At 32.5% G+C, this 26,183-nt stretch overlaps 2 protein-coding genes across 7 annotated transcripts; both read left to right on the forward strand.

The window, feature by feature from the left end:
* The first annotated feature begins 933 nt into the window (after positions 1–933).
* On the forward strand, positions 934–20,536 carry LOC106788924. 6 transcript variants are annotated; one of them, XM_014752641.1, is made up of 7 exons: positions 934–3,316; positions 13,659–13,823; positions 15,622–15,754; positions 16,746–16,959; positions 17,535–17,845; positions 18,469–18,805; positions 18,916–20,536. In XM_014752641.1, the coding sequence occupies exons 3-7, from the start codon at positions 15,714–15,716 to the stop codon at positions 19,090–19,092; spliced, it is 1,080 nt and encodes a 359-aa protein (XP_014608127.1). In that variant the 5' UTR covers positions 934–3,316; positions 13,659–13,823; positions 15,622–15,713; the 3' UTR covers positions 19,093–20,536. The 6 variants fall into 6 exon arrangements, with proteins under 6 accessions (XP_014608127.1, XP_014608128.1, XP_014608126.1 ...); XM_014752642.1 differs by lacking the exon at positions 13,659–13,823 and having other exon boundaries at positions 934–3,012; positions 3,098–3,316; XM_014752640.1 differs by lacking the exon at positions 13,659–13,823.
* Positions 20,537–20,847: 311 nt separating this feature from the next.
* On the forward strand, positions 20,848–25,003 carry LOC106788923. The gene is made up of 5 exons (XM_014752639.1): positions 20,848–21,170; positions 21,321–21,568; positions 21,642–21,824; positions 21,932–24,378; positions 24,463–25,003. Exons 1-5 carry the CDS (start codon positions 20,922–20,924, stop codon positions 24,705–24,707), a joined length of 3,372 nt encoding a protein of 1,123 aa, XP_014608125.1. The 5' UTR covers positions 20,848–20,921; the 3' UTR covers positions 24,708–25,003.
* Positions 25,004–26,183: the final 1,180 nt, after the last annotated feature.

Genomic DNA, 26,183 nt, shown 5'->3' on the forward strand with positions numbered 1-26,183 from the left:
GCGACATAGAAATTTAATTAAATGAGTATACATCTATATATATATATATGTAGCTAGCTTTTCCAGATGTCGAACGACTACAATAGGGTCGTAGAATTTTACGAACTATCGCGAGTGTATATTTCGGGAAAAAAATTGGTAAAACCGGTTACACCCGCTCGACCGAGTGCTCGAACATATGCGGAGGACTTCCACACTCATACACGAATGCATACGACACGCAGTACACACGCCAGTACCGTGTGTTCGTTTCTAGCCACATACAAGCGCGAGCATAGCTATATTGACGATGTACATACATATGTATATACAGTCGAATGCAGGGTTGCCGGTTTAAGATTTTCTTTCAAATTTTTCTATTATAGAAAGAAAGTTTATAGTCTCCAATAAAAATCTCGTGCTACGATTAATTAAGTCGTAATTATTGTAACGATTCAAAAATATAACGATAAAGAAGATATTCTTCATGACCAATTGTTATTTTTAGTTAATGAATCTAAGCAATTGACAAAGTATAATGACCACTATGTAAGAAATATTGTTTAAATTACGGGACACACACACACCTCGTGAAAGAAGGAAAATGTCATCGACGCAGTTCATACCGTTACGAAAGTAAACAGGACCGAATGTCTCCTCGTATCTTGCTCCGGTTTTCAGTATTAGCGCGCATCCCCTTTCGCGCCGAATAAGAAATCGAACGTTCACCAAATACAAGGATTATTTGTTTAAATGGTGCATTGTGAAATTGTACTTAATTACAGTATTTTAAAATCTTTTAAACATAACACAAAAATGCGATAGATATTACTTTCAAAGACGAAAAGAATATTAATAAATACATTATAGTTATAACATTGATCAAAGCCATCGGAGTTGGGAAAAGAAAATCATTCGTACGTACCTGAGCACGTCGCAGAGCCGGCGAAGAGGCGGTTTGCCGCTCAGTCGAGCCGCAACCACGGAGCGGAGATTTTGTGTGGTGTTTTGCTATTTCGTGGTTTTTATGAGAAAAGAATCAGGGCAGTTTCACTTTGTAAAACGCGACTTACCGCAAGAAAAACATACAACGATGTTTTTGATTTGACGTTCTGCGTAAAAATAAAAAAGTGACAGAGAAAGGGAGAGAGGGAGAGGGAGAGAGAGAGAGATAGAGAGAAAGGAAAAAAGAAAAGGGTGAAAAAGAGAAAAACGAATATAAAAAGAAGGTCCGGGAAACTCATTCATGTGGAATAGTACCTCTCACTTATGCACGTCCGGCCATTTGTTTAATAAACCCAATGAGTGAAAAGTGCGACGATCGTAAACAAAAGCTTCGGTAAAGGGTACGGTAAAAGGCACAAAAGGTGGCAATACTTGTGACATATATACATACATATACAAATAGATACGTGTACACACCGGCTTGGAGTAAAGAGGAAGGAAAAGGCAAGTCGATCGACAGCGAGTGAGCGAAAAGAAAGTAGAAGGAGCTAAGAGGCTGTAACACGTTTTGATCGACGCTGGACGATCGACCAGATCTGGATCTGGCGCGTTTTGCCGGTGCACCACGCCGCGGGCCTCGTTTCTCTCTCTTTCTCTCTCTCTCTCTCTCTCTCTCTCTCTCTCTCTCTCTTTTTCTCTCTCTCTCTCTCTCTCTTTTTCTCTCTCTCTCTCTCTCTCTTTTTCTCTCTCTCCCTTTCTCTCTGCAAGTAACAGTACTTCCTCGCGCTCCATGGAGTAAGCCTCTCTCCGAAGAACGGGACCTAACGCTGCTGTGTCCGCTCACCATACTCTCGTCGCGCCTCCCTCTTGTCCTCCCCCTTGTCCTCCCTCTTGTCCTCCCTCACAGTTCCGTCTCGCCTCCCTCTCGATTTCCCCGTACCTCCCTCGCGGCCGCCTCGCGCGGTTGCAACGCAGCAGTCCGGCTGGTCGGGTCGAGAGGTTTCACGTAAAACCAGTCCTCTACCCTTTCCCTTCCTTCCTTTCCTTCGAACGGATCGCGAATTACTCCCTCCTTTACCGACACAAGCCTTCCGTCAACTGGCATCTGCTGACTGACTCTTCGAACTTCGTCTTCCTTTTGATTGTCTTACAAACCCCTTTCATATTTCTTATTGATCCTTTTCTGTTCCAAACTAAACACAGGGATGTCCATGTTTCCATGCGACCTTGGATGTTGCATGCATTATCAAAACGATCCTTCCAATTCGTAAATAAAAAAACAACATTGTTTATTTCGCAAGTATCATAGAAGGGAAAGAAGAGTAGAGTCTAAAGACATTTATAAAAAGAAAATTGTTTTTGATCATTGAAGTTTACTCGATTGAGAAAAGAAAGTAATCTCCCTTCTCAGGGTCATCGTCATGGATTTAACACGACTTTGTCACGTGGTTCATCACATTTTGAAACGAGAGTGAAAAAGTCGAGTACAAAGAAAGGGTGAGAGAAAGGAAGAGATAGAAGAAAAGGTAGGAAGAAAAAGAAAAGCTCCTTCTTTTCTTAGCGACAAAGAGAGAGAGAGAGAGAGAGAGAGAGATAGAGTCGCTTGAGACGAAACAGCGCGCGTAAAATGAACGAGAGACGTCCTGTATGACGTTTAAAGTCGTTGTAACAACGAGAACGGCACGGGTAGAGTGTAAAAAGAAGCCTGCTCGTCTATTAGCCGAGCGAAGAAGGCGTAAGCGAGTCGCAAAGTAGAGAAAGGAGGGAAGTTTACGCGGCCACTTTGAGTCCCTCTCTCGCCATAACTAACTTCCTCCTCGAGTGGCTCATGAAGCTTTCTCATTGTCAGTCGGGGCTCGCGCAAACTTTGGAAGAAACGTTCGCGCATTTTCCCACTTTTCAAATGACCGCAAGAAGAAAAATGGATTGATACGTCGATCAATGCTAATTACGTTTTTTTCGACGGATATTATAATAATACACACAAAAGTTTTTACTAAGTTTTTATTTTTTCGACGATCGAAAAATAAAATAATCGATACGATACTTGTGTGATTCATTGGAATATACATCGAACAACTTCTTGTGGTAATACGCGCATGCTTCAAATCGGCATTTGTTTGTTTTCAATCGTTTATTCGAAAATTGTTAACGCGTCTAACTTACGATCTAGCCGTTAAAGCGAGGAAAGTGATACACAGTTCGTCGTGAGTGCTCCGAGTGAAAGAGACGCTTTCCGCCTTTCTTTTTCTGTGTTTCGAAAAGATCGATCAGTGGCGGCGAATCGTCGAAGAGAAGGAGAACCGCCCTCCCTTTCAAACACGATCTTGTATTTACGAGAGAAGAAGACCGAACCAAGAGCCATGAAGACCATACGAGCAAGTGCTTTGAGGTAAAAATGCCTTTCTCTAACATAATTGTTTTTATATCAAATAAAGATAAGCGGATAAGTGGAATTTGGATAAGTTGAGAACCGTTGCTATTGGAGGAAATGACTTTGTTTGACATCGACATTGTCTGGAACAGGATGCAAAACAGATCGAGAAATTGCGAACCGTGAAAGCAAACATACGATGTATTTGGATCTTTTGGAGAGTTGAGAATCGATAGGGTCTAAATTAAAGAGGTCTCGGACATGATAGAAGCTTTTTTTCCCTTTACTCTTCTCCCATTTGTCGCGTTCGGAGCAAATAGTATTTATTTACTTACCGTAACGTGTTTAGAAACCCTAAGAAGACCAGAATGCGCGCGAATAAAACAAGACGTCCAGTGTCAAGTAGAATCCGAAGGATTTCGCATTTCTTTTGCTAGACGAGACAAACATAATGAAAAAAATGAGAAGGGTATATTCTTCTAAGTATCATTGATAAATTAAATTAATACGATCTTTTTGTAAGAGTTGCATTAGTTTATTCACTATATTGATATTTACCCCCTCACAGAGATTTGATTCGTTTTTCTCGTTTGTCGCAATAACAATCGATATTTATGCGAAAACTATAAATACCGACTCTGGAATGGCCGTTCATTATGCTAATATTGTGCTCCCCTTGCTTGAACTGTTGCCGTTGTCGTTATCGTTGACGACATTGGCGACGACAAAACTTAATTAAGATCGAAAACCCGACGATGGTCGACTGATCCAATTTTCTTGAAATTCTATTAAACGATAAAGTCCTCTTATTGTTTGATTTGATCAACGATCTGTAATACAGCATTATTTTTCGTCTAACGGTGCTCGCCATTATATTCTACTACGATGCAAAAAAAAAAAATCATGCACGACTTATCGACCCTTTTAAAAAGTATGGTTAGCTCGCGAGCAACTGTAATAACGTACGATTGGTGCGCAAAGGGATAAGATTAGGTCGATGTCGGTCCCGCATGTATATATGTTTGTCCATAGTCCATTGTCCCCTTTCCCCATTCGAAAATGAAAACCTACCGAATAGAAGGGAGTGCTGCGTACATTGGGGAACAGTACTATACCTAATGTTGCGCATATCCGCATGCAGAACACTTGCAGGACAAATTGAAATGCTAATTCGTTGGACCTTCCTTTTTCTTGATCCTCACATTCGCCCTTACATTTCTCTACCTTCTTTTTTAAGTCTTCGCTAAATTTTTTAAGCTAAAGCATCGTTAATGTTAACAAATCCAGACTTGAAATATTATGTACGATATTGGGTTCCATCAAAAAAAATACAGAGCAAGAGAGATTATCTTTTAGAAACGTTTAATGACTGCGCGCGTTACGGTTTGCGACTTTGCATACGAAAGAGGGTCGTTATCCAAGGCTCCTTGAAAGTGTGCCTCCGCTAATAAAGGGAATAGAAAGTTTAAAAAAAACTAAGGACTTGAATAAAAATAACATATTAAAAGTAGATGTAAGAAAAACACAAATGGAAAGGAACCAAGCCGATGTACATTCGAACAAAACATCTTAATAATAATAATAATAATACGATGAATTAAATTAAAACGCGTAAAAATAAAGAATAAATGATTAATAATATAACTCCACGACATTGTTCTTAAGTATGAATAATTATTTCTCTTCAATATAAACAAGAGATTTTCTTTAATATAAAAGTGAAAGAAGAGCCGAGAAAGTAGGAGAATAAGAATCTTCTAAGAAAATCGTAGACTTTCTTAGTCTTTTGGTTAAAGCAAACTATCAAGCATATCATTTTATTAATCATTTTATTTTCTATGATATCGAGTCAAAAGAACCGACCTCTTTCACGCAATTATGCGTTTCCCACGTAAGGCGGAGGAAATTGCGGAATAGAGTTTTCTCTGTGCCAGCAGTACTACTTTTTTCTCTCTCCCTCTCTCTATTTTTCTATCTTTCTCTCTTTCTCTTTCTCTTTCTCTTTCTCACTCTCTTTTATGGCGCCTTTCTATCTACTATTTTTCCACTAACGAAGCGACCGAAACGCTCAATTAAGCGGTCGGTCTTAATTAACGCGCGGATCAGTCGCTCATTGTGGAATCTGCTTTCCTGCTATCTTAAAACTTACGAAAGACCTGGGAAAAACGAATTTTTTATTTTTATTATCCGCGAGAGAATCTTGAAAAACTATACGATAAGAAGAATATCACCTTTGACGTTGTCATAATTTCGACATTTCACATAATTTTGTCAAATGAGGTGATACATTGAGATGTGAATTATCAAAAAAGCTTAACGACGACGATCTACAGTTACAACGTTCAACGCTGGAAACTTAATTAGACCGTATCGAATGCACAACCGTTCAGGCAACAAGTTCCAAACTTGTTCTTTGCTTACCAGTGTCGTTTACATACGTTACAACGAGAAAGATCATGTGCGCACCTAGTCAAAACCTCCTTCGTCATATTTGCATTTCATTCTCAAATTAAAATCTATTAATGCAAAATTATTCTCACTGTGTTGAAATATACAGTAACAGAGTACGTGATGCCGTAATCTTTCCGAAAGGAAAGAAGGACTACAATACTATTTTAATCCTTAAAACTAGTAAAACAAATGAGTAAAGTTATGTATAGCATTAAAAGTAAGTTAGTTGATCAGTTTTTAAAATAATTTCAAGCATTTTAATATTATCAAATAATTTTATTATCGTTTAAATGAAATATTAATAAACTATTCACAGATTAATCTCTAACTTTTTCTTCGAAATTAGGATGTTTTAATACAAGACTCCCTAAGTTGTTTCTAATATGAAATACTTGTAAAATATGCTTTAGCTGGCAAAGAAGATAGTTCTGAATCGAAATTCAATAACAATGCAGAATATGTATTCCTTGTGTTGATGAATAGTGAGTTTGATGTATTAAGTAGTGTAGACGAGCTCATGAATATTGCGGGGCTACTTTATATACCGAAATTAGCATACGAAAGTGAACAAATATTAAATGACTTTAATTTTAAATAATAATTTCAACATTTAATCTTAATTTTAGGACCGGGTCTAATGTAAGGAGCAATTTTTTAAAATATATTTCGCACTCTTTTATATTTCTTTTATTTTTATAATAAATTACAGCATCTTTTTCTTCTTCTTCGTCCTCTTTTTATTAGGACTTTTTGTCCTGTTATAAAAGCTTTTTTTTATTGCTATTTCTAGGAGCGATTTATCGTTTTTACCGAAGGTAGATTGCTAGTCTAACTTCTCATATTTGCTGTTGTTATCTTACGTAAATATAGTTTGAAATTGGTACAATATTTTCAAAGGTGCGAAAGAATTTTTCATTTGTTCTTTTTAATGTCGACAATTCGAGGTTCGTACTCTACGTGATTTTCTTATTAACGGCTTCTCTTACAAAGGTGAGAGTGACTCATTGACCGTCGTTTGCGATTGGGGCATGGCCGTAAACATAATCGTACGTATGTATCAGTGTATTTAGTCCTCACGTGAACAATTTTATCGCATAGCGTATATATATATATATGTATAAACATATACATATACGTACTACTTACTTCCTTATTCTCTTATCTTGTTTTAATACCGCTCATGGAAACAATAAATATCGCAAAGGATGATAAGTAATTCGAAGCTCGTTTTTATAATTGTGCCAATAGAATGATCATTTAAAAAAGTACTTTTTTCGTTTGATATAGAAAAATGATTGGAAGGATGATAAATAAAAATATCAACAAAGTAATTTATTTTAAAAACAGAACAAAAATCGTAGCCTCATTAACAATCTAAAAGAAAAAGAGAGAGAGAAAAAAAAAAGGAAAAAATAAAAAAGCCAATACAACGTATTTCTCGGAGATTAGCTCGAGTCTCTTTTTGTTAAGAGAGGTAGAAACCTTCTAGATGAGACGAAGGTCGGGGAAGGAAAGAGAGAGGAAGAGGAAGAGGCGGGTGGTATGGCTTTAGACAGGTGAAATGTCGGTGGGTGCATCGATCGATCGTACTCTAAAGCAGAGCCGAGAGTGGCTACCAACCGCGCTACCGTAGTTTTCAGGTTTCGTTTAGCGAACAATGCTTTGTTCTAACGGCTCCTTCAAAACCATTGTACTTTACGTATAGACAAAAATGAAAAGAAAAACAACGCTTTAAATCGATAAATGCCATTCTAAAGTAAACGATACATATTTTCATTTGCATACACGCGAATCCTACGAATCCAATGAATATATTCTGTTCATATAATTTCCTAGTAATGTTAATAATTAAAAAAAAAAAGAAAAAATGATCATTCATTTCGATTCGGTGTGGCGGGGGGGGGGGGATTCGATATTCGAAAAATATCTAATCAAAAATTCGATCATATGCAAATTGCGTGCAACAACTTTTACATCTCACGATTTCACGGACAAAGGATAACGTTGTTACGTCGAATGAGTTTGTGAATTTAATCTGGGTCGAGCGTACTACCGGTGCTACCTCCGATACCCCCTCCCCCTCTCTCTCTCCTTCCATTGGATGCTCTCTCTCTCTCTCTTACTTTACGCCACGTTCTTAATTGTAACTTGGATATCATGCCCGGGAATATTTATTTTTGGAAGAATTCCTTTTGAAATCGATTATATCTTGATGAAAATAAAAGAGAAAGTAATAGGTCGAAAAAAAAAACACTGGAGAAAGGATCCTTTTAAAGGCAGACATCGTGTATCCTTTTTTCCTATCCTTATCGCGAAAAAGATTTTTTTCCGAATAGAGAGGGAATGCATCTACAATTTAAGTCCATGGATTACTTCCACATGTATACGTATATTTACATGTATGTGCCCTGTTGTAACTTTTGTCACTACCATTACTTTTTTTTCTTCCTCTATTCTATTGTTATCCTTTTTTCCTCTGCTCATCCGCGTACTCTCGTATTTCGTCACCGATTTATGTTTATTCGTCACACACGTTATTACAATCTTATGGAATCACGATCTCCTTGTAGATTTATATGTGTATTCGTATGAGGAAAAACTAAGGGAGTTACCAAACCTAACGCGTAGTTGGATTCTTGAGATATGCGGCGCATACCTTTCGTTCTTTAGAGGAATAAAGAGGGAAAGGAATAATTATTATGCAGACACACATATTTTCGTTGATTGTAAAGTAAATATGTGTCACAAATCATTCTGAAACATTTTTGCATCATTTTCTATGTTTTACATATGTATTATATTTATATACAATACCTACGAATGATATTCTCCTGTTACACATATCTTCCGCGGCTATATAGGATACATTATTAAAATTTATATTAAATTATATAATAAATTAAAACTAAATATATTTCTCTTCAAGAGTAATATAGGTGCATAGTATTTAGTTTAATTGATTTACTTTTGATTGGAAAAATGGCCTTGTTATCGAATACTCTTGAACCAGATTCCATGAAAGTAAAAGTGTTGAATAAAATAAAGAAAGAAAGAATAAAAATAGAAAAAGAAAACAAATGGAAGCAGCACGAGTTAGAAAGTTGAAGCATCAAAAGCTTCGAGGACGAGTCAGGAACAGTAAAAAAGGAGGATAGCGAGCGGTAAGTTACGGTAATGGCGAACCATCGGTGAGTTATGTCAGGACGAAAGAAGGAAGAAAGGACACTGCACACGTACCGAGTACATACATATACATACATCTATGTATATAAAAATATAATATATATATATATGTAGGTATTGTACATATACGTAGGGTACCGGATGAAGAAAGTGAGTTCTGCAAATAGCACCGCGATCGAACATCAGGATGAGAGGTGGTTTAGTGAGACGAAGAGAAGAGGAAAGAGAAGAGAGAGGAAGATGACGTACAGCGAGTCGCGATTGGCAGTTACTATGAAAAAAAAAAAAAAAATACTATGCCTACGCCTCATAACGATCGTTCCCCATCATCGTACGTATGTATAATACATATATATATGTATTATATTACGATATGTATGTATTATATGTGTATCTATCTACATGTATATCAACTATTAAAACACTAAAGCACAAAATAACTTGAATTTACACGCTTTGTCCAAATAATTATTGTCTATCTACTTACGTATACGTATATACTTAAGTGCATAGATATCTCGTGTGCATACATATATAGTATGTCGTGCGCGCGGCTCTATAGAAAGAACGCGCGGCACCACCATACGTTCACCTTTTCCTCGCCAAATACCAACTCTCCGAGAACGTGTTCTGCCTCTAATGCCGATGTAGTACTATCCAAGAAGCAAAAAAAAAAAAAAAAGAAAAAACAGAAGAAACTGGAGAAAAGAGAAGAAGCTGAGAAGATAAGGGAAAGGATGAAGAAGAGCTTAAGAAAGAAGAGGAGGACTAGGTATCGAGTTTTTCAGAGAATCCAGTGTTACTATTAATTATGCAAGAAATCCAATTGAATTTCTCGCTTTTCATCATTATATTTCCTGAATGTATGTTTCCTACTGTTTTCCTCCTTCTTATTATTTTTAAGGTTCAAATCAATGCAACTTATTGTTAGAGTATAATTTGTTCGTTAGTTAATAATGTAATAATTTATTGACATATTTGATATAAATTTTAGTATTTTAAAGAATACACAAACCTCTTTTTCAAGAACATTATAAGAAATTAATCTTATGATTTAATAAATTTCTATATTATATCTGTTATTTATTTGATCAGTATGTACAATCCTAAAACAACTCCTGTTTTTTAAATTGATTAATTAAACATTTTCTATTTTATAATATTATATTCTGAGTTTATTTTATATATGCTAATATTTATTATTAGCCGAAACAATATTGTTATGATTAAATGTGATTTGATGATATGACGTATATTAAATATATATATACTGACAGTTTTTATTTTTCAAAAAAAAAAAATACTTAACATTAATTAATAAAAAGCTAAGCACAAATAAATATAAATATTTTATTATTATAGAGAGAGTTGAGACGCGCGTATTAAAGTCCCTCCTAACGATGGTGGAGGAGGAAAAGACCTTTTGCTCGTTTCGACGAAATATTCTCTCTTTAACGAAGATCGCTTTTCACGATGGCGCGCCAGTAATGCAAGCTTGTATCCGGTGTCCTCGAGGTACGAGCAAAAGGGGATTACCTTCTTGTCCCCGGTGGAGAAACCTTCTTGTTTGTAGCGTGGCGGCCGCGATATATCCTTTCGATCGATCGCCAGACTCTAACTACAACAAGTCGCCTCTCTCTCTTTCTCTCTTTCTCTTTTTCTTTCTCTTTCCTTCTTTCTTTATTTCTTTCTTTATTTCTTTATTTCTTTCTTTCTTCATTCTTCGTACCTATGCTGTATCGAATTCACCCTAACGAGCGCTCCCTTGGAAACGAAAGATAGATGGATAGATAAAGAGAAACCTCTTTTACGAATGGAAACAACGAATCGTTTCACTGTTTAGCAGTTAGAACTTGAAATCTATTTGAAAATATTTATTGGAAAATTTTAATATGTTACATACATAGAATAAATATGATCAGTTAGTCTTATTTCATTATTTATGTTAAAACTATCATTTTTTTCCTATGTTACAGGTACGTATCGCAAGCAGGATCAAGAAAATGGAAACATCCAATAGTTTGTATAAAGAAAAATATACTCCACAAATAGAGTGATCCATTGCAACTATATGCAAAGATTCATATCTTTCAATCACCTTGGGAAGTAGGTACATATCTATTCTAATTAGCATGGTACGTGTTTTCTCAAAGGAAGGAAAGTCAAAAGAGAAGTCTTATGACTTTTACACAAATCTCTCCCAACTGATTTAACGAGAAATTCTTAAGAAAGAACTAAGAAATTTTCTAACAAAGGAAATATATTAGATTGAAATCAAAAAAAATAATCATACGCAGAATATAACTCGGTTTTTTGCTATTCCTTTTAATCTAACATAAGTAAATATTCGGTAATATAAGTTACAAACGATTAAAAATAAAACTATTTGGTTTTTTTTGCATTAAAATGATAAAGCATACATCCACAATTTTCTGTAAAATATCTTACAGTGTCGTTAAAATTTCCTTATTAACGTTTTATTTCAATACTCTCCATAAAAATAAATCTAACAGAAAAATCGGGAAAATAAATTGGTCAATTGAGTACACAACCACGACTGATCTAATGTCTAGGAAATTTCCTATCGAATACTTGACGAACTGCTATTACACAATATGGTGAGTAATTGTCATATTGATACCATATGTCAGACTTTCTTTCGCCTATTACAACTATTAGTCTCTCGAAGTGTTTTACTAATTTTTTCGAATATTCTATGTAATTGGTGAAGGTTAATAAAATATTGTTCATTATATAATTGCTGAGTCAACACTGAATTACATTCAAATGTGTTCAAATTTACATAAAGAAAATATGTTTAATATGTGAAAGATCGAATTAATAATAACTAATGATCATCTATCAAAAAATGTACAAAAGGCTATCATAAAATACGTGCTCCTTGATAAGATAATGTCAAATTCTTTCAATTAAAAGGTTTTTAATATATCTTGGATTTAGATTAAAAAAAAAAAAAAAATGTTATAGTGCTTGTCAAATTCTTCTTGCAATTAGTATCCACAAGAAAATGGTTCTAAATGAATTATAGGTTTACTTATAAAAAAAATTGAAGATAACCTTGAAAACTTTAGATAACAAATGAGTTGACAAAAAATTTAATATAATTGTCATAATACTTTTCTTCGACCACGCGTTACGTTAACTAAAAAATGTTTCGTTCGAACTATTAGCAATGAAATAATCTAAAAATAAGATAACCACGTTCCATGTATTTAATTATAATCACGTTAATATGCGACAGGTTTGCAATATTTAAATTGTACTCGATTGACGTTAAACTCTTAAAGTATTTTCTTATTTCGTTATTGAACATTTTGTTTTCGATGCAATTCGCGTATAAACGCCGCCAAAGCGTAATTAACATCGAGAATAAGCATCTGGAAAGTCGTATGGCCGATGTTGTATATGCGTGGCAGTAGTAGCTAACCCGTGCTAATTTCGAGCTCACTTGAAAATTCTATCGCGGAAAAGCGGGTCACTGCAGTTTATTAAAAAAGAAAAAAGATGGATTAAGAAAGGAAGAATACGAAAAAGAAATGACAAAAGGGAATAAAAGAAGCACAAGAGATGAAATACTATAGCAAATGCTAATCCTGGAAAAGACATTTAGTATTGCAAACGGAAAATCCCCATTTTTCATTTTACGTCATGAATTAAAGCCGATGACAAATATTATGTATTTTTTCGTAAAAATGATTTCTATGAAAACCGGATAACTTATCGTAGATATTAGTATAAGCATATGTTGTATGACATATAAACTATATACACATAGCATGTATTAACGACAATTTGATGCGATATTTAAAAAAGTAGATGATCATATAGAACACAAACATTAACCAAAAGTCTATACTTTATCGTTGACTTTTAAGAGATCTCATATAAGCTCAATACAGATTGTGCTAATTGAATAAAAACATAATATTTTGAACAAGAAAGTATTTTGTACTGAATACGAGCAATATTCTTACTTATCTTATAGAAGAGATAACGCGAATAATAATACTTTGGACAAGGTATAAAGCAACGAAATGGATTAACAATAAGATCGAAAAATAAGCACGATAACGCAAGATTTGAACGATAATAAGATTGCCGATAATAACTTGTTTATAAAATCAATAAGATCGTATACAAATATAAAACGTTAAAACAAAGGGAGATGCTATTTTATTTGACGTCAGATAAAGAAAGAAGATGAGAGATCAATAGAGAAAAAGAAAGCGAACAAACCGGCTCGTATACGAGAAGTATATAAATTTTTAATCTTTCTCAGGCGTAGGGTTTCTCACATCTAGTTAAAAATACAACAATCCTATAAAAGTTGCAAAATTAAAGAAAAAATATAGCAAGAAAATAGTACAGCAATCGCATGTGTATGTTCGATTCTTCCACACAGCTCCTGTTCCGCGTTGATACGACATTCATTATCAGATAAGTTCGCATTAATTGTCTAAAGCTTTATCTATCATGATAGATTACGTATTTGCCGTATCGAGGATAAATTGCAATGAAGAGAAAAGAGAAAGAGAAATGAGCTTTTTCGAAGTGATGACCAAAGGTAGAAAATGCAATTAATTAATGATGCAAATCTACAATGTGTTCTAAAGATCTCTTTATCTTTTTTCTTTAACTCTGCTTCTTCTTTTGCATTGTTTTTATTTCACGGTTGTACATTAAACTTTATGCTTCCAAATTCCAGTAAAAGATCCGCAAGCTAACTTCGAAGTTTAATAAAAGGAAAATCGGTCTTCTTGCTGCCAGTCACGTGGAAAATGAATGTCGTGCCATCATTCATGCTGCTAATATGCAAACGACACTTCTACTTTATTCTGAAGATGAGCGTTGAGTCAAAGTGAGAAAAATGGTAATCGACTTTGTGAGAGCTCTAAGAATAAATAGGGTATATGTATGTTATACCTTTCTATCTAATACACATACTGTGCATCTCAATGGAAAGTAATTGATTGCGCTATGCTCAGGATACATCATTTCGTGCCTTTTTGCTTGGATACTGCACCTTCATTGGCGCATATCGCGTATCGGTTTCGTAGTAAATAAGAGGAATATTGGCTCGTGTTTACGCGTGCTCAGCAAAGAACGAAAATTTATCGTATTTTGCTTCTTCTACGTGGCGATATATTATATATTATATATAATGTATGCGTCTAACACTGAGTTTCAATTTAATAACCTACAGTTATAATATTTAATAGTTTCATTAGTTAATAATTTAATGGTCTCATTAAATGAATATATTTCCACTCTCGTAAAACAATTTCAAAACTTTCAAGATAAATTCTTCTTTTATGATTTTAATTATTATGTTTTGTGTTTTTACACAAAATTTTCACCAAATATGTTCGAACATGATAAAAGAAGGAAAAGAAACATGAAGAAAGTTATGTTCAGGGCTTTATACCAATAATAAAGGTAACAATGTTGACCTGGCGGATCGGTGGACACACCTCTGCAATATTCTTCCTCTCTTATTTTTCTTTCTAGCAAGAATCTCTTTGCTCGACCATAGAAAGATTGCTTTTTCGTTCTTTCCATGTTTACTCACTCTGTCTCTCTCTCTCTCTCCATCTCTTTCCATCTCTCTATCTATCTATTGGTTTATCTATCTCTTTCGCTTGCACTAGTTTGAAAGCAAAAGAAAGAATGGCCGATACCTTCTTCTTAAACGCAAAGTGGAATCCCATGGGTTCTATAATAAGACGTATCCTACGGTGCATACCGTCTGGTACTGCACGTGTACCTGATTTCATGATTGGCCAGCACCCCGCAATCTACCTCATACGTGCATGATCTATACATGGTCCTACTCTTTTTTTACACCTCCTAGCATCCAAGAAGTTCTGCGAGTAATGTATATATATATATACATATATATATAGAGAGAGAGAGAAGAAGATGAAGGGAGAGAGATAGAGAGATCGAAGAAGAAGATTGCAAGAAAATACTATTTGCCGAGTTCTTCGCGTTAATGCTAACTGCAAATTTCTTTGGTTATAAATAATTTTGTTTTGTACTATGATTAATAGTGCCGAAGAGTATACCTATGTTTAGTTAAAATAAGTTGTTCAGATTTTCTAATTAATTTGTAAAATTAACAGATGAAATAGACAGAAAGTAACGAAGAAACATCATTCTCACTTATAATTGAAAAGTTAACAGATATATAATAGGAAGGAATATAATTTATCTTATCGTATCTGCTTTAAACGCATGCGTTGATAGAACTGTTTACTATCACATTTGTAATATAAGTTCAATCAACGTTCTTTGAGTTATTTACTTGCAGTTTTATTTAATTACTTACGTTCTCATCCTAATTTGTTCCTGTCTATACACTCTTCCTATCGATATTTATGCTCATTGAAAAGCTTTTTTCGAAACTATACGTTAAATTTTCTGAATGTTCCTGAATATTATTCATTTAATTTCTAAAACTAGATTATAAAGCTCAGAATAAAATAATTAATTAATCAAGCGAGATAAATAAATATTAAAACTGAAATATGTAGCAAGGTAAGTATATAGGTTAATATATAAGATATAATAAGATAAGTAAAGGTATTTTACAAATATTAACTAATATTCGGGTAAGAAATTTCTAATTGCAATAGAACCGACAAGTAATCAATTTTTACCTTTTGTAGGTAACGAACAAAGACTTTTGTGACTAGTCTTTTAAACAGTTTTTTTCCTATTGAAACTGTCACGATACTTCGACAACATCATTTGCCCCTGGATGGATTTTTTCAATTCTACTAAGAGCCCAATAGAGCGGTGGTAAGTTGTCCTGTTTCAATAACACAAATGTGTCTACTATCTTGAAATTCTCATCTCTAAATTTAAATATTTGATTAAGATTGGCTCGCTGGAGGTTTATTTGAAAGTCTTCCATAGCATCATACATATTTTTAGTATTATTCTTACATATAATATAATAACATTAAAATATTATATGCACTTTTTGAAATTTCTACTCTGTATCTAGTAATGTTTTGTATCATGTAATAAATTTTTATATTATATTTAATATATCACATTACATCTCAGTTTTTCCTTTCAATACAACGCATACTATTAGTTATAGGTATAATTAAAAATTTATTTCCGAAACACAAAATGTTCTCGTCGTTTCTGGAAAAATATTATTTTCTATTTCTAAAAAAAAAGAAAAGGTATTTTTTATATTTCATCTTATTTATTTGAACAAAAAGAATTATATTAATTTAACATATGTCAACAAGAATAATATCACATGTTTAATTATAAATAATAAATTCTAATACAGATCTATTTATGCTTTTCTTGTGTAATCTCGATATGCTAGTATTCTATAATATTTATACCTATGTATTACTGAGTACTCAACAAACAAATGATAATTATTTACTTATACAAATAGTAAAATATAAAAAACCAAAAATTATATTTTATTCGTAACTCAATGATCTCCTATGATATTTCTGCCGCGTTTTTTTAGCCGGATCCCGAAATATTTTGATTGAAATTATTCTTTATATTTCAAAGCAAAGCATTAGTCAGAGGCCTGCGGCCAAATGGCTCAAACTCCAAAGAGTTTAAAAAGACATGGAATTGATTGATCCTCTTCATCGCATTCCTATTAAATAATATCGTCCTATTTCTTATTATTATTGACAACATTTTTATATTTTAAGTTAAACATGTTTATAAAAAATGATTCATTTGAAAGGTAAACATTTGTATCTTGAATAGAACGTAAACGAGAACTGTTTTGCATTTTCTTTTGCAGTAGCAGTTTTGACGAAACATCGATGGACAGCTACTCGTTGGTGACGGTAACGGAAGATAGGGTAAACGATTTTTCAGAGGACGTAGTAAAGGACGGAAATGACATAGAAGTGACATCATTGGAAGAAGCGAAATCAGTCATAGCAACGCTTAGAGCGAAACAGAGGGCACAAGCACATCAAATGCTTGCTTGGCGGAGGACACTAAAATTGCAGGTAAAATTCGACGATACATCATTTTAACACTTTACCGACCACTAGAATTTCAACAGCACACGCACGTTCAGCCGACCGCTCAGCCGCAGATTCTACTAACAGATTTTAATAAGATTCTAATAACAAATTACTGTTCATGTAATGATAATGACTGTTCATCGCTATGTAAACCGATTAATAAGCAATCGGTTGACGATAAAAAGCTGATTAATACATTTTTGTTCAGTAAACGTCGGCGACAAGAAAAACCTATTAATAGGCTAGCGATCGGTAAAGTGTTAATAAAATTTAACACCATACGTTACCCCGATCCTTCATGTATACACCTATTTCTATCACAGCGGATCAAATGAACCATTTTCAAAAAGTCATATATTATATTTTACGATGGATGCATAATAAAAAATATACCATTTGTGCAATAAAAATTTGTGACTAACAAAATAACATTACAACTTATAAGAAATGTTGCTAAAAAGTTGATTAAAAAGTGTCATTTGACCCGTCTCGTAATAGGTTTAATGTCGCGTATGATAATATTTATTGTTAAATACAATACTTGTACGTTTTTTCAGGAAGAACTTGTGGCCCGACTAACGAGAGAGAAGGCCGAACAACTATGCACGTTGTCTTCGCAACTATTCCTATTCGAATCGCGACTGTGTCGGAAACAGAAAGAAATCGAGGCAAACCTTGTGCAACGGGAATCTATTATTCTCAGGCAACAAAGAGTAATACGGCAATTACAAAGCAGATTAGCGGAAAGGAGTGGTACAGGTACGAGAGATTCACCACCATACGATGCTCTCGATAGACTGGATAGTCTAGGAGACAGCGATAGCGCCGTCGTACTCGAAGAGGCCGCGGATGACCCGGCACCACCGAGGTAAACATTTTCTGCGCATTTTTTCAAAAGTAGATTATTTTTCATTTCGGAAATATCAACATATCTAGGTAGTTACTAGATAAGACAATTTTTATTATTTACCTAATCAGCTCGTAAAATCCAGAATCGAACGCAGCTAAGATAACTACAGGTAATCTGAATATTTCGAATATATGAATAAATGAGTACCCGGTTCTATCTAGAAATATAGAAAATTACTCGAGTTCTATCCGATCGCCGCCGTAAATACTCAGGAAAGATAACCGAGCAAATGAAAAATACAAATCTTATAAATTTACAACTATATTTTTATATTGCATGTATTATTATTAACCATAGTATTCATTTTATATTGGTGTTCCGATTTTTATAATCATATTAAATATAGTAGCTAAATTTTCTTCCGAATAGATGATCTTCTATGATCTAAACAAATTGACGACTTTTTATTATAAATTTGTCACCTCATATAATAATCTACTTTTCTATGATAATTAAATATAAGATTATTAGATAAATATTAGCTCTTATTTTATTTGTATATTAAATTATTTGCAAAGTGTATACTATGAACTTCTCTATTCTAAAAATAAAACAAACCTTTTTTATTTTATTCCTTTCAGATTTCGTTCAAACATCACAGATGTAACGGTTATACGATCGGTATCCGATGCAGTCGAACCATCGAGCAAGTATTCGTCAATGCGAAGATGCAATGGTTTTCTTCGTAGGCCAGAGATACTAGAAACTGTGTATTCGGTAGAAGAAGATGGCGACAGTGAGAGCAACCAGGAACCACCTGAATCTATGGAAAATTACGAATGCGATGAGAGGCGGACGAAAAACTTGGGAAATGGGAAAGGCAGACTGCAAGAGCTTTATGGTAGCTTCGAAAGACTAGCACAGGATACTGATTCCCTGGAAAATGAAAGACCGAGAGATGAGAGTCAACAAGCGCAGGTGAACGACGATCGAGAACGACGATCTTTGCGATCATTTTCGATAAGTGACACATATTTCTTTACTAATTATTTAGACTTAGCTGGATTTTAAAAATATTTTTGTTTCAGGTGACGTACAATAGAGTAATGAGTAATCACAGATCGGTAACAAAGCCGAAAGACGTAAAATATAAGAGAATAAATAAGGCTAAATCGAAGAGTTTGGAGGAGCTTAGAGGACGACTGAGAAATTGGGTAGAGAAAGGAAATAAAATAGCTATATCTTTAGATCAATCCTACGCTTGAACTTGTTACACGAAAGTATTTAAATTATTTTTGTGAAATTTTATAAATTATTATCACCGTCGACAGGATAACGTCGATAGGTCGGTACTACGAAATTTACGATAACTCTTTCCTCCTTAAGCAGCACACTAAAGCCCGCATTAAATCGAAATTTCATCCTTCCATGTGATATTTATTCTAGTATAATATAATATCGTGCATGGTTATGCCGATAAAATTGATGAGAGGGAAGGACCGCTTAACAGATATATGTGATATGAATAGACATGACAGTCGCGTACGCGCCGGAGTGTCTTATATTATTATATGCGAAACTTTATTATTTAACTAATGAAAGTTCAACTCTTGATAAAAGAACGATCATTATGGTGTATAAAATTTTTAACAACTTATCTCCCTCTTTTCCTGTTTTCCTAATCAGTTCCTATAATCAGTTCAAGCGCATCCTAATATGCGCCATTTTATCTTTTTTATCGTCAATCTTATGTCTTGTCACAATAATAAACTGGAGCTTATTTTTCCAGGAAATTCATTATCAGAACTGTTTCATACTTGAAAATATTTGAAAATGTAAAATAAATTTTTCTTCTTTATTGCTACCAATGAATCGCACTTAAATGCGTTGAACATAATATTATAAAGCATTATGAATCACCGTAAATCAATCACCTTTGTCAATTAAAAATATTACTATGCAATCAATTAAACGAAAAAATATTTAATCAAAGGGCCTTCACTTTCCTAAAATAGGCTTACTTTTAAGATGAGCGATATGAGTTTTTCTTATCTCATTCTATACAATTTGTATTGATAATTATAACTCTAACTTTATATACATATTATAAAAATGAATGATGCATTACGATATATAACACTACAACGTCTTTCCACTTACATTTCGAAATATCAAATTCTAAATATATCTCTAACATGATTAATTTTGTATCAGATCATACGTATATCTTTTATGACTTTTATTGTTTCCATTAATAAGTAAGTAATTCTATCAGTCTGTAAAATGTATATTTTACGTCATTTTATTTAAAATAATATTTAAAATCATGTATAAAATTATATGTGATCCTTCAAATTTATCACCATATTTGGTGTACGTTTCATAAATTATGTATTGTTCAAAATAGGGGTACAAAAAACTTCTGACAATCTGCGCTTTAAGAAAAATATACGATATTTAACTATCCGCTTGTATATAATTGTGAATGTATTATTAATTTAACATATTAATATCTCTTTCAATGTTATGTATATAGATATATTCCCCAAATTTTGAATAATGTAAATTTGAGTTTTATGTTCCTGCTGGCTAACTATTAGCCATTAAAAAAGAAGCGCGCGCTCGCACAGGTGTACCGTTATTATCGAAATCTTATTAATGTTATTAAAGATAAATGTAAACAAATTTACTAATAATAATAATGAAGTACAATGAATTTATTGAAAGATTTGGAAAATTAGATTACTTAAATAGACTAGGTCAACTTCTTTATTAATTAGTGTGTGTATTTAAACTTGAAAATCATGAATGAAATGTAAAGACATTAATTGATTGTAAGTTTCAATCGTTACGTTATTACAGATCAAAATATACGTTTGACCAATCAAATAACGGCGATAGTACTATTAATAGTAATGTGCGTGACAGCGCTTCGTATTCGCGAGGTAGATGGCGTTTCGTACGCATGACTTAGATGTCGCTTGTGAATTAAATAAAAACATTAAATTATCATGGTCACCGTTCGTTCAAACAGTTCAATAATTCAAATGTATTTTTTGAGAGTCGTAAACATATTAACTGCATACAATTAATTATGTTTTTAGCTTTATTTCATGTATTTTATTTTTTTGGAAAGTATGTATATGGTAGTTATTTTAACAAAAAAACAGAGGATGTGAAAATGCCGCACATTACATCAAAAGTATCCTATGCAACAGATCCTGATGAACTCGAGGATTACACACCTTTAAATATAAAATTTTGTCCGCCAGTTTATATCCAAAGATATAATAAAGTAATTGAAATACTTAACAGTGATAAATACAAAGGCAAGATACGAAAGGTCCGATATCTCAATTATATGCTTTTCATAGTTATTTAACTTATTTATTTTGTATTAATTTTGCGAATCATAAAGCTTTTATTAAAATTTCTTAATAGTATTCCCTTTGGAAAGATATTTGTTAATTTTATGAAGTTTATCACATTATAGGTTGTAGATTTTGGCTGTGCAGAGCTTAATTTTTTTGTTCATCTCAAAAGTATTCCCGAATTAGAAGAAATATTATGTGTAGACGTTGATAGATCTGTTCTTGAAGCTAACAAAGGCAAAGTTAAGCCATTATTTAGTGATCATATACATTGTCGAAGTAAACCTCTTGTAGTTCATGTTTATGAGGGAAGTGTTACACACAACGACAAAAAACTAGAGAAAACTGATGCTGTCATCTGTATAGAATTGTGCGTTATGATCAATAATAATTATTTCTTAAGCCTATTTTTGTATTAAAATGTAGTAACCAAAATTTTGTAGGATCGAACATTTGTATCCTGATACATTAATAGATTTTGAATTTAACATCTTTGGTTGCATCAAACCTAAAGTAGTCATTATAACCACGCCAAATGCCGACTTTAATATATTATTTAACAAATTCTCTGGATTTAGACATTATGATCATAAGTTTGAATGGACTAGAGAACAATTTCAAGATTGGTAAACTTTTTACACTTTCTAATTACCTATACTGTAGTTAGAATATATATAAACGTTAATAGTTACTTTGCTTTACTAAACTTTCAAAAAATTACATTTGTTTGTAGGGCGCATAATATTGTTTTAAGATATTCAGATTATCAAGTGACATTTCATGGTATTGGTAATGGGCCAAAAGGTACAGAGCACTTAGGTGCTTCTACTCAAATGGTTATTTTTCATCGTAATAGCGAAGAGAATAGTTCAGAATTATTAGGTGTTGATAATTTATTTAAACTGATAACTTTGGAAAATTTTCCATTTAAAATTGACAAACGTTCGGAAAAACAAAAAATTTTGGATGAAGTCAGTTATTATATGAGCCGATCTGCCAATCATGATAATTCGGAAGGAGAATTATCGCTTAAAAGTTTAGTCTCATTATTAAAGGAATTTAATGTTACAATGGAATCCTTGAAACCAATCTTAAAAGAAGGAGGATGGTCCATTGTTGATCATGAAGAAGGTCCTTTTATATGTTCCTCAGACCAGCCAAATACCATCGAAGATGATTTTTTAGATGACAATAGATCATATAAAGAATCTGAAACATCCGTAGATTATAATGAATACACATATTCAGAGGATTTTAATCATTTTTGGCCTTCTGAAAACTGGGATGAAGAACTAAGTTTTGTTATACCTCAGAATAATTCTATCGTAGAAGATAGTAATACTTATCTGTATGATGCTGACCGTGAATTATCAAATATTAATAATCCTTCTGATAGAGAAAATTTTAATGAATGTTCTGTTGATCTATCAAGTAATTCAATTTCGCGACATAATGATACATCATCTCATAAAATAAACTCTTATATGCTGTCTGATATTGGTACAGCTAGTTATTCAAATGTACATAATGAAAATAATACATTTATAAAACCTGCTGGAAAAGTACATAGGACATTAGATTATCATTCTTTATCAGTATTATCTACTTCAATATCGCCTCAACCACTATTAGTTCATTTGGATCAATTAAACAGTTCCTATAGCGATGATACAGTTACAGATAAAAATATGTCATGTACGTCATTATTGAATAATACTTTTCATTCATTAGACATATTGAGAGATGAATCCGTTGATTTGGAAAAAGCAACTGCTTCCAATTGCGTGCATTTTAATACATCTTCAAATGGAAAAGAATCAGAATGCACAAATTTTTTCCAGAATGAAATTGGTGAATGTTATAAAGAAAATGTTACAGAACTTAAGCAAGTAAATATGGAGAAAAACAATATTGATTATGAAGATCACTTTGTTCTTGAAGATTGTGCATCTGCATCAAGTACAAATCAGCCGCAATATACAAGTTCACCACGAGTTGTTACAAAAACAAAAGAAACAAGTTTTAGTCACAAATCGTCAGAGTTTGACAATGTAAGTAAAAGTAATATATCCAAAACCCTAAAATTGGTCAATCAACGGATACTTTCTAATGACGTTGTAAGTATTTGTCAAACTTCTCCAAAAAATTTTAATAATACTAATGTATCGAGTATTTCGAGTCTACCTATGAATGACAGTTATAATACTATAATAAAATGCGATAAGACTGAAAGCGAACTTATAATTTTGTCAAAAAAAGATAACTTAGAAAACATGTCTTCAGATAAAATTACTTCAAATAACGATATTTCTGTCGAAATAAGTAATTTGAATAGCAAAATATTAACTTCAGAGAGAGACCATGCGATTATAACACAGGAATCAAATATAAAGGCTATCGATAATATAAATAAAAATAAAAGAAAGTTATTTTCAGTGAAAACATACTCATCACTTCCGGCATACCCAAGTACTGCAGATCCACTATATGAAGAGAATGCATTTAAATCTTTTCAATTTACATCCCTTCCGAATACTGATAAATCTGATAAAAAAAAATGTATTAGCCTCCCATGTGCCAAAGAAAATAGTGATCTTATATTACAATCTGAGAAAACAGAAAATGTAAATAGTATTCAATCTGAAACATGTAAGGATTATCCAAACAGTTTTATTGCAAAGGGTATAAAATGTTCAGCTAACATTGTAGAAATAAAGCCTAATTCTCCAGACCCTTTAGAAACACCCCCGAATAGTTGGTCTCCAGAAATTATGGATTCTGGCTATCCAAACACTGCATCAGCACAAGATATGACACCAGAATATGATCTTTCTAGTATAGCACATGATCAAATACCTGATTCAGAATCTCCAAGTGTAGCGGAAGCACCACAATTTGCATATCCGGAACCAGTGATAATAGAAAATGGTGATCTTGCCAATAATAATAGGGATGGTGAAGGTAATAATATGATAGCTGTGGCTGATAACGACATAGAAAATCTACAACCTTTAATTAATGTTTTGGAGAATGATCTTGAAAATGAAAATGACATTTATGTTGTTGAAAATGGCTTTCCTGTATGGCTATTAAGAATATTAGAAATGGCTAATCCAATAGATATTGACGGGCATATTTTAAGAGATCATAGAGAATTGATTCCCTTTGATTTTATAGAAGGTAAATAATAAAATATTTGATTTTATATAATCGTAAGCGCATGATAAGATGTTTTTACGGTTTACATACGTTATATATATTTAGGCGACGCAGAATATTTGGGTATAGATCACGATGAAGGTTTCGATAGAAATTCCTCGATAGGAGACAGCGATCAAAATAAGGACGAAATATCCAGTAATATTTCGGACGCGAATCATATTGATTATAATAACGAAGTAATGTGTGACACAGATAGTGACGAGAGTAACAATTTAGAAAACATCGTTCATGTACATTATACAAATAGAAATGCTGATAGTGATGAATGGGAAATAGAAAATACGTGATACTGTCGAGAAAAAAATTCTGTATAACATATCATCATCATTAATTTGTAATTATACAATTTTTCGAGAATTTGATTCGTAAAATGAAAGATAATAACAAGTATTTTATATTTATGTTCCCTGGATTTTTTTTTTTAGATATTAATCTTTACTATAATTCATTTTAATCTATTTGTTGAGTTTATATAAATTTAAGATGATTGAAGATCCGTTTAAGATGATCCATATAAATATATTGAAATTATGAGTGGTATGATAATATTTTCCAAATGAAAGTTAAACAATATATATGGAATATCATGTAATACATAAATGCATTTCTACTATAATGTGTATATTGCATGTTGTCCTCTTTCATACTATTCAATTATTATTTAATACATTTTGTATTATATATCTTATAATAATATTCAAATTATGTAAAGGAATTAGTTATTACTATTGAAATATAAATGAAAATTATTTTTTTTGTAAAAGCATTAAAAAATACTAAAATTTGCAAAAATATATTTTTTTATGATATAAAATTTTTATCATCATTCTGGCATTTAAAAGTTCATGGAAATTATAATATTTTTTCTATTTATATATGCGTTAAATATACAATTCATTTATGGAAAAAATTCTGTAAGAATGAAACTGCATATCTTTTTCATTTTACTATTATGTGGATATCTTTTACTAATAAACAATTTAAAAATTCTATATATAAATATTAAAGAAGTATTTATTTATGTTATAGTATTTATTAACAAGAAAACGGAACGAGTTGTTCCCATAAATTCGAGGAGAAAGTTGATACATTAGGAGTATACCTTTAGAGTATTCACTCGTTAAAATATGAAGACACAATTCTTCACCAATTCCGAGATAATAGCTTCCAAAGTTTTGTTGATATGTCAATATCCTAATAAATTCAGTCAATTACCATGAATCGTAGTTTAAGGAGTACTAATGTACCAAGTTTCACCCCGAATTTATGGAAGCAACTCATTCCGTCTCCTGTAAGATCCTTTCGTGTTTTCTACACATCATATAGTTTATTTGCAATGTGTTCTTCTGATATGTTAAAAGAATGTTTTATTTATAAAAAGCATCTTACAAATAGTACAGAGATGTGATATTTATTTCAGTAATTTTATTATAATATTACAGGGTTTACAGTGATAAAATAAATAAGTATATGTGCGAGATACATAGATACATATAATGCATATATGTATCTATGCATACACACACATATACCTACAAATACACACATGTATATATACAGGGTGTTCCATATGAAGTTTTACATTCAATTATCACCTGAACAAAGTGTTCTAAATAGAACTTATTTTATCTCCAAGGAGAAATCTTGTGACGGTTATAAATCTTGTCTAATTGGACGTATCTCCGAGATTTCAAAGTAATCCTTGTATTTTTAAATGGAACTATATGTATATATAGTATAAATAAATAATTATAAATTATATA

Source organism: Polistes canadensis, unplaced genomic scaffold, assembly GCF_001313835.1.
Source record: "Polistes canadensis isolate GaletaPanama2010 unplaced genomic scaffold, ASM131383v1 scaffold_157, whole genome shotgun sequence".
Lineage (NCBI taxonomy): Eukaryota > Metazoa > Arthropoda > Insecta > Hymenoptera > Vespidae > Polistes > Polistes canadensis.

What these genes read in the sequence shown, in the direction of transcription:
- LOC106788924 (XM_014752641.1), top strand. Translation starts at nt 15,714, where the DNA reads ATGGATTTTTTCAATTCTACTAAGAGCCCAATAGAGCGGTG. An exon ending in GGAGGACACTAAAATTGCAG is followed by an intron (nt 16,960 to 17,534) that starts GTAAAATTCGAC and finishes ACGTTTTTTCAG; the next exon opens with GAAGAACTTGTGGCCCGACT. An exon ending in ATGAGAGTCAACAAGCGCAG is followed by an intron (nt 18,806 to 18,915) that starts GTGAACGACGAT and finishes TTTTTGTTTCAG; the next exon opens with GTGACGTACAATAGAGTAAT.
- LOC106788923 (XM_014752639.1), top strand. Translation starts at nt 20,922, where the DNA reads ATGTTTTTAGCTTTATTTCATGTATTTTATTTTTTTGGAAAGTATGTA. An exon ending in AGAGAACAATTTCAAGATTG is followed by an intron (nt 21,825 to 21,931) that starts GTAAACTTTTTA and finishes ATTTGTTTGTAG; the next exon opens with GGCGCATAATATTGTTTTAA. An exon ending in TCCCTTTGATTTTATAGAAG is followed by an intron (nt 24,379 to 24,462) that starts GTAAATAATAAA and finishes ATATATATTTAG; the next exon opens with GCGACGCAGAATATTTGGGT.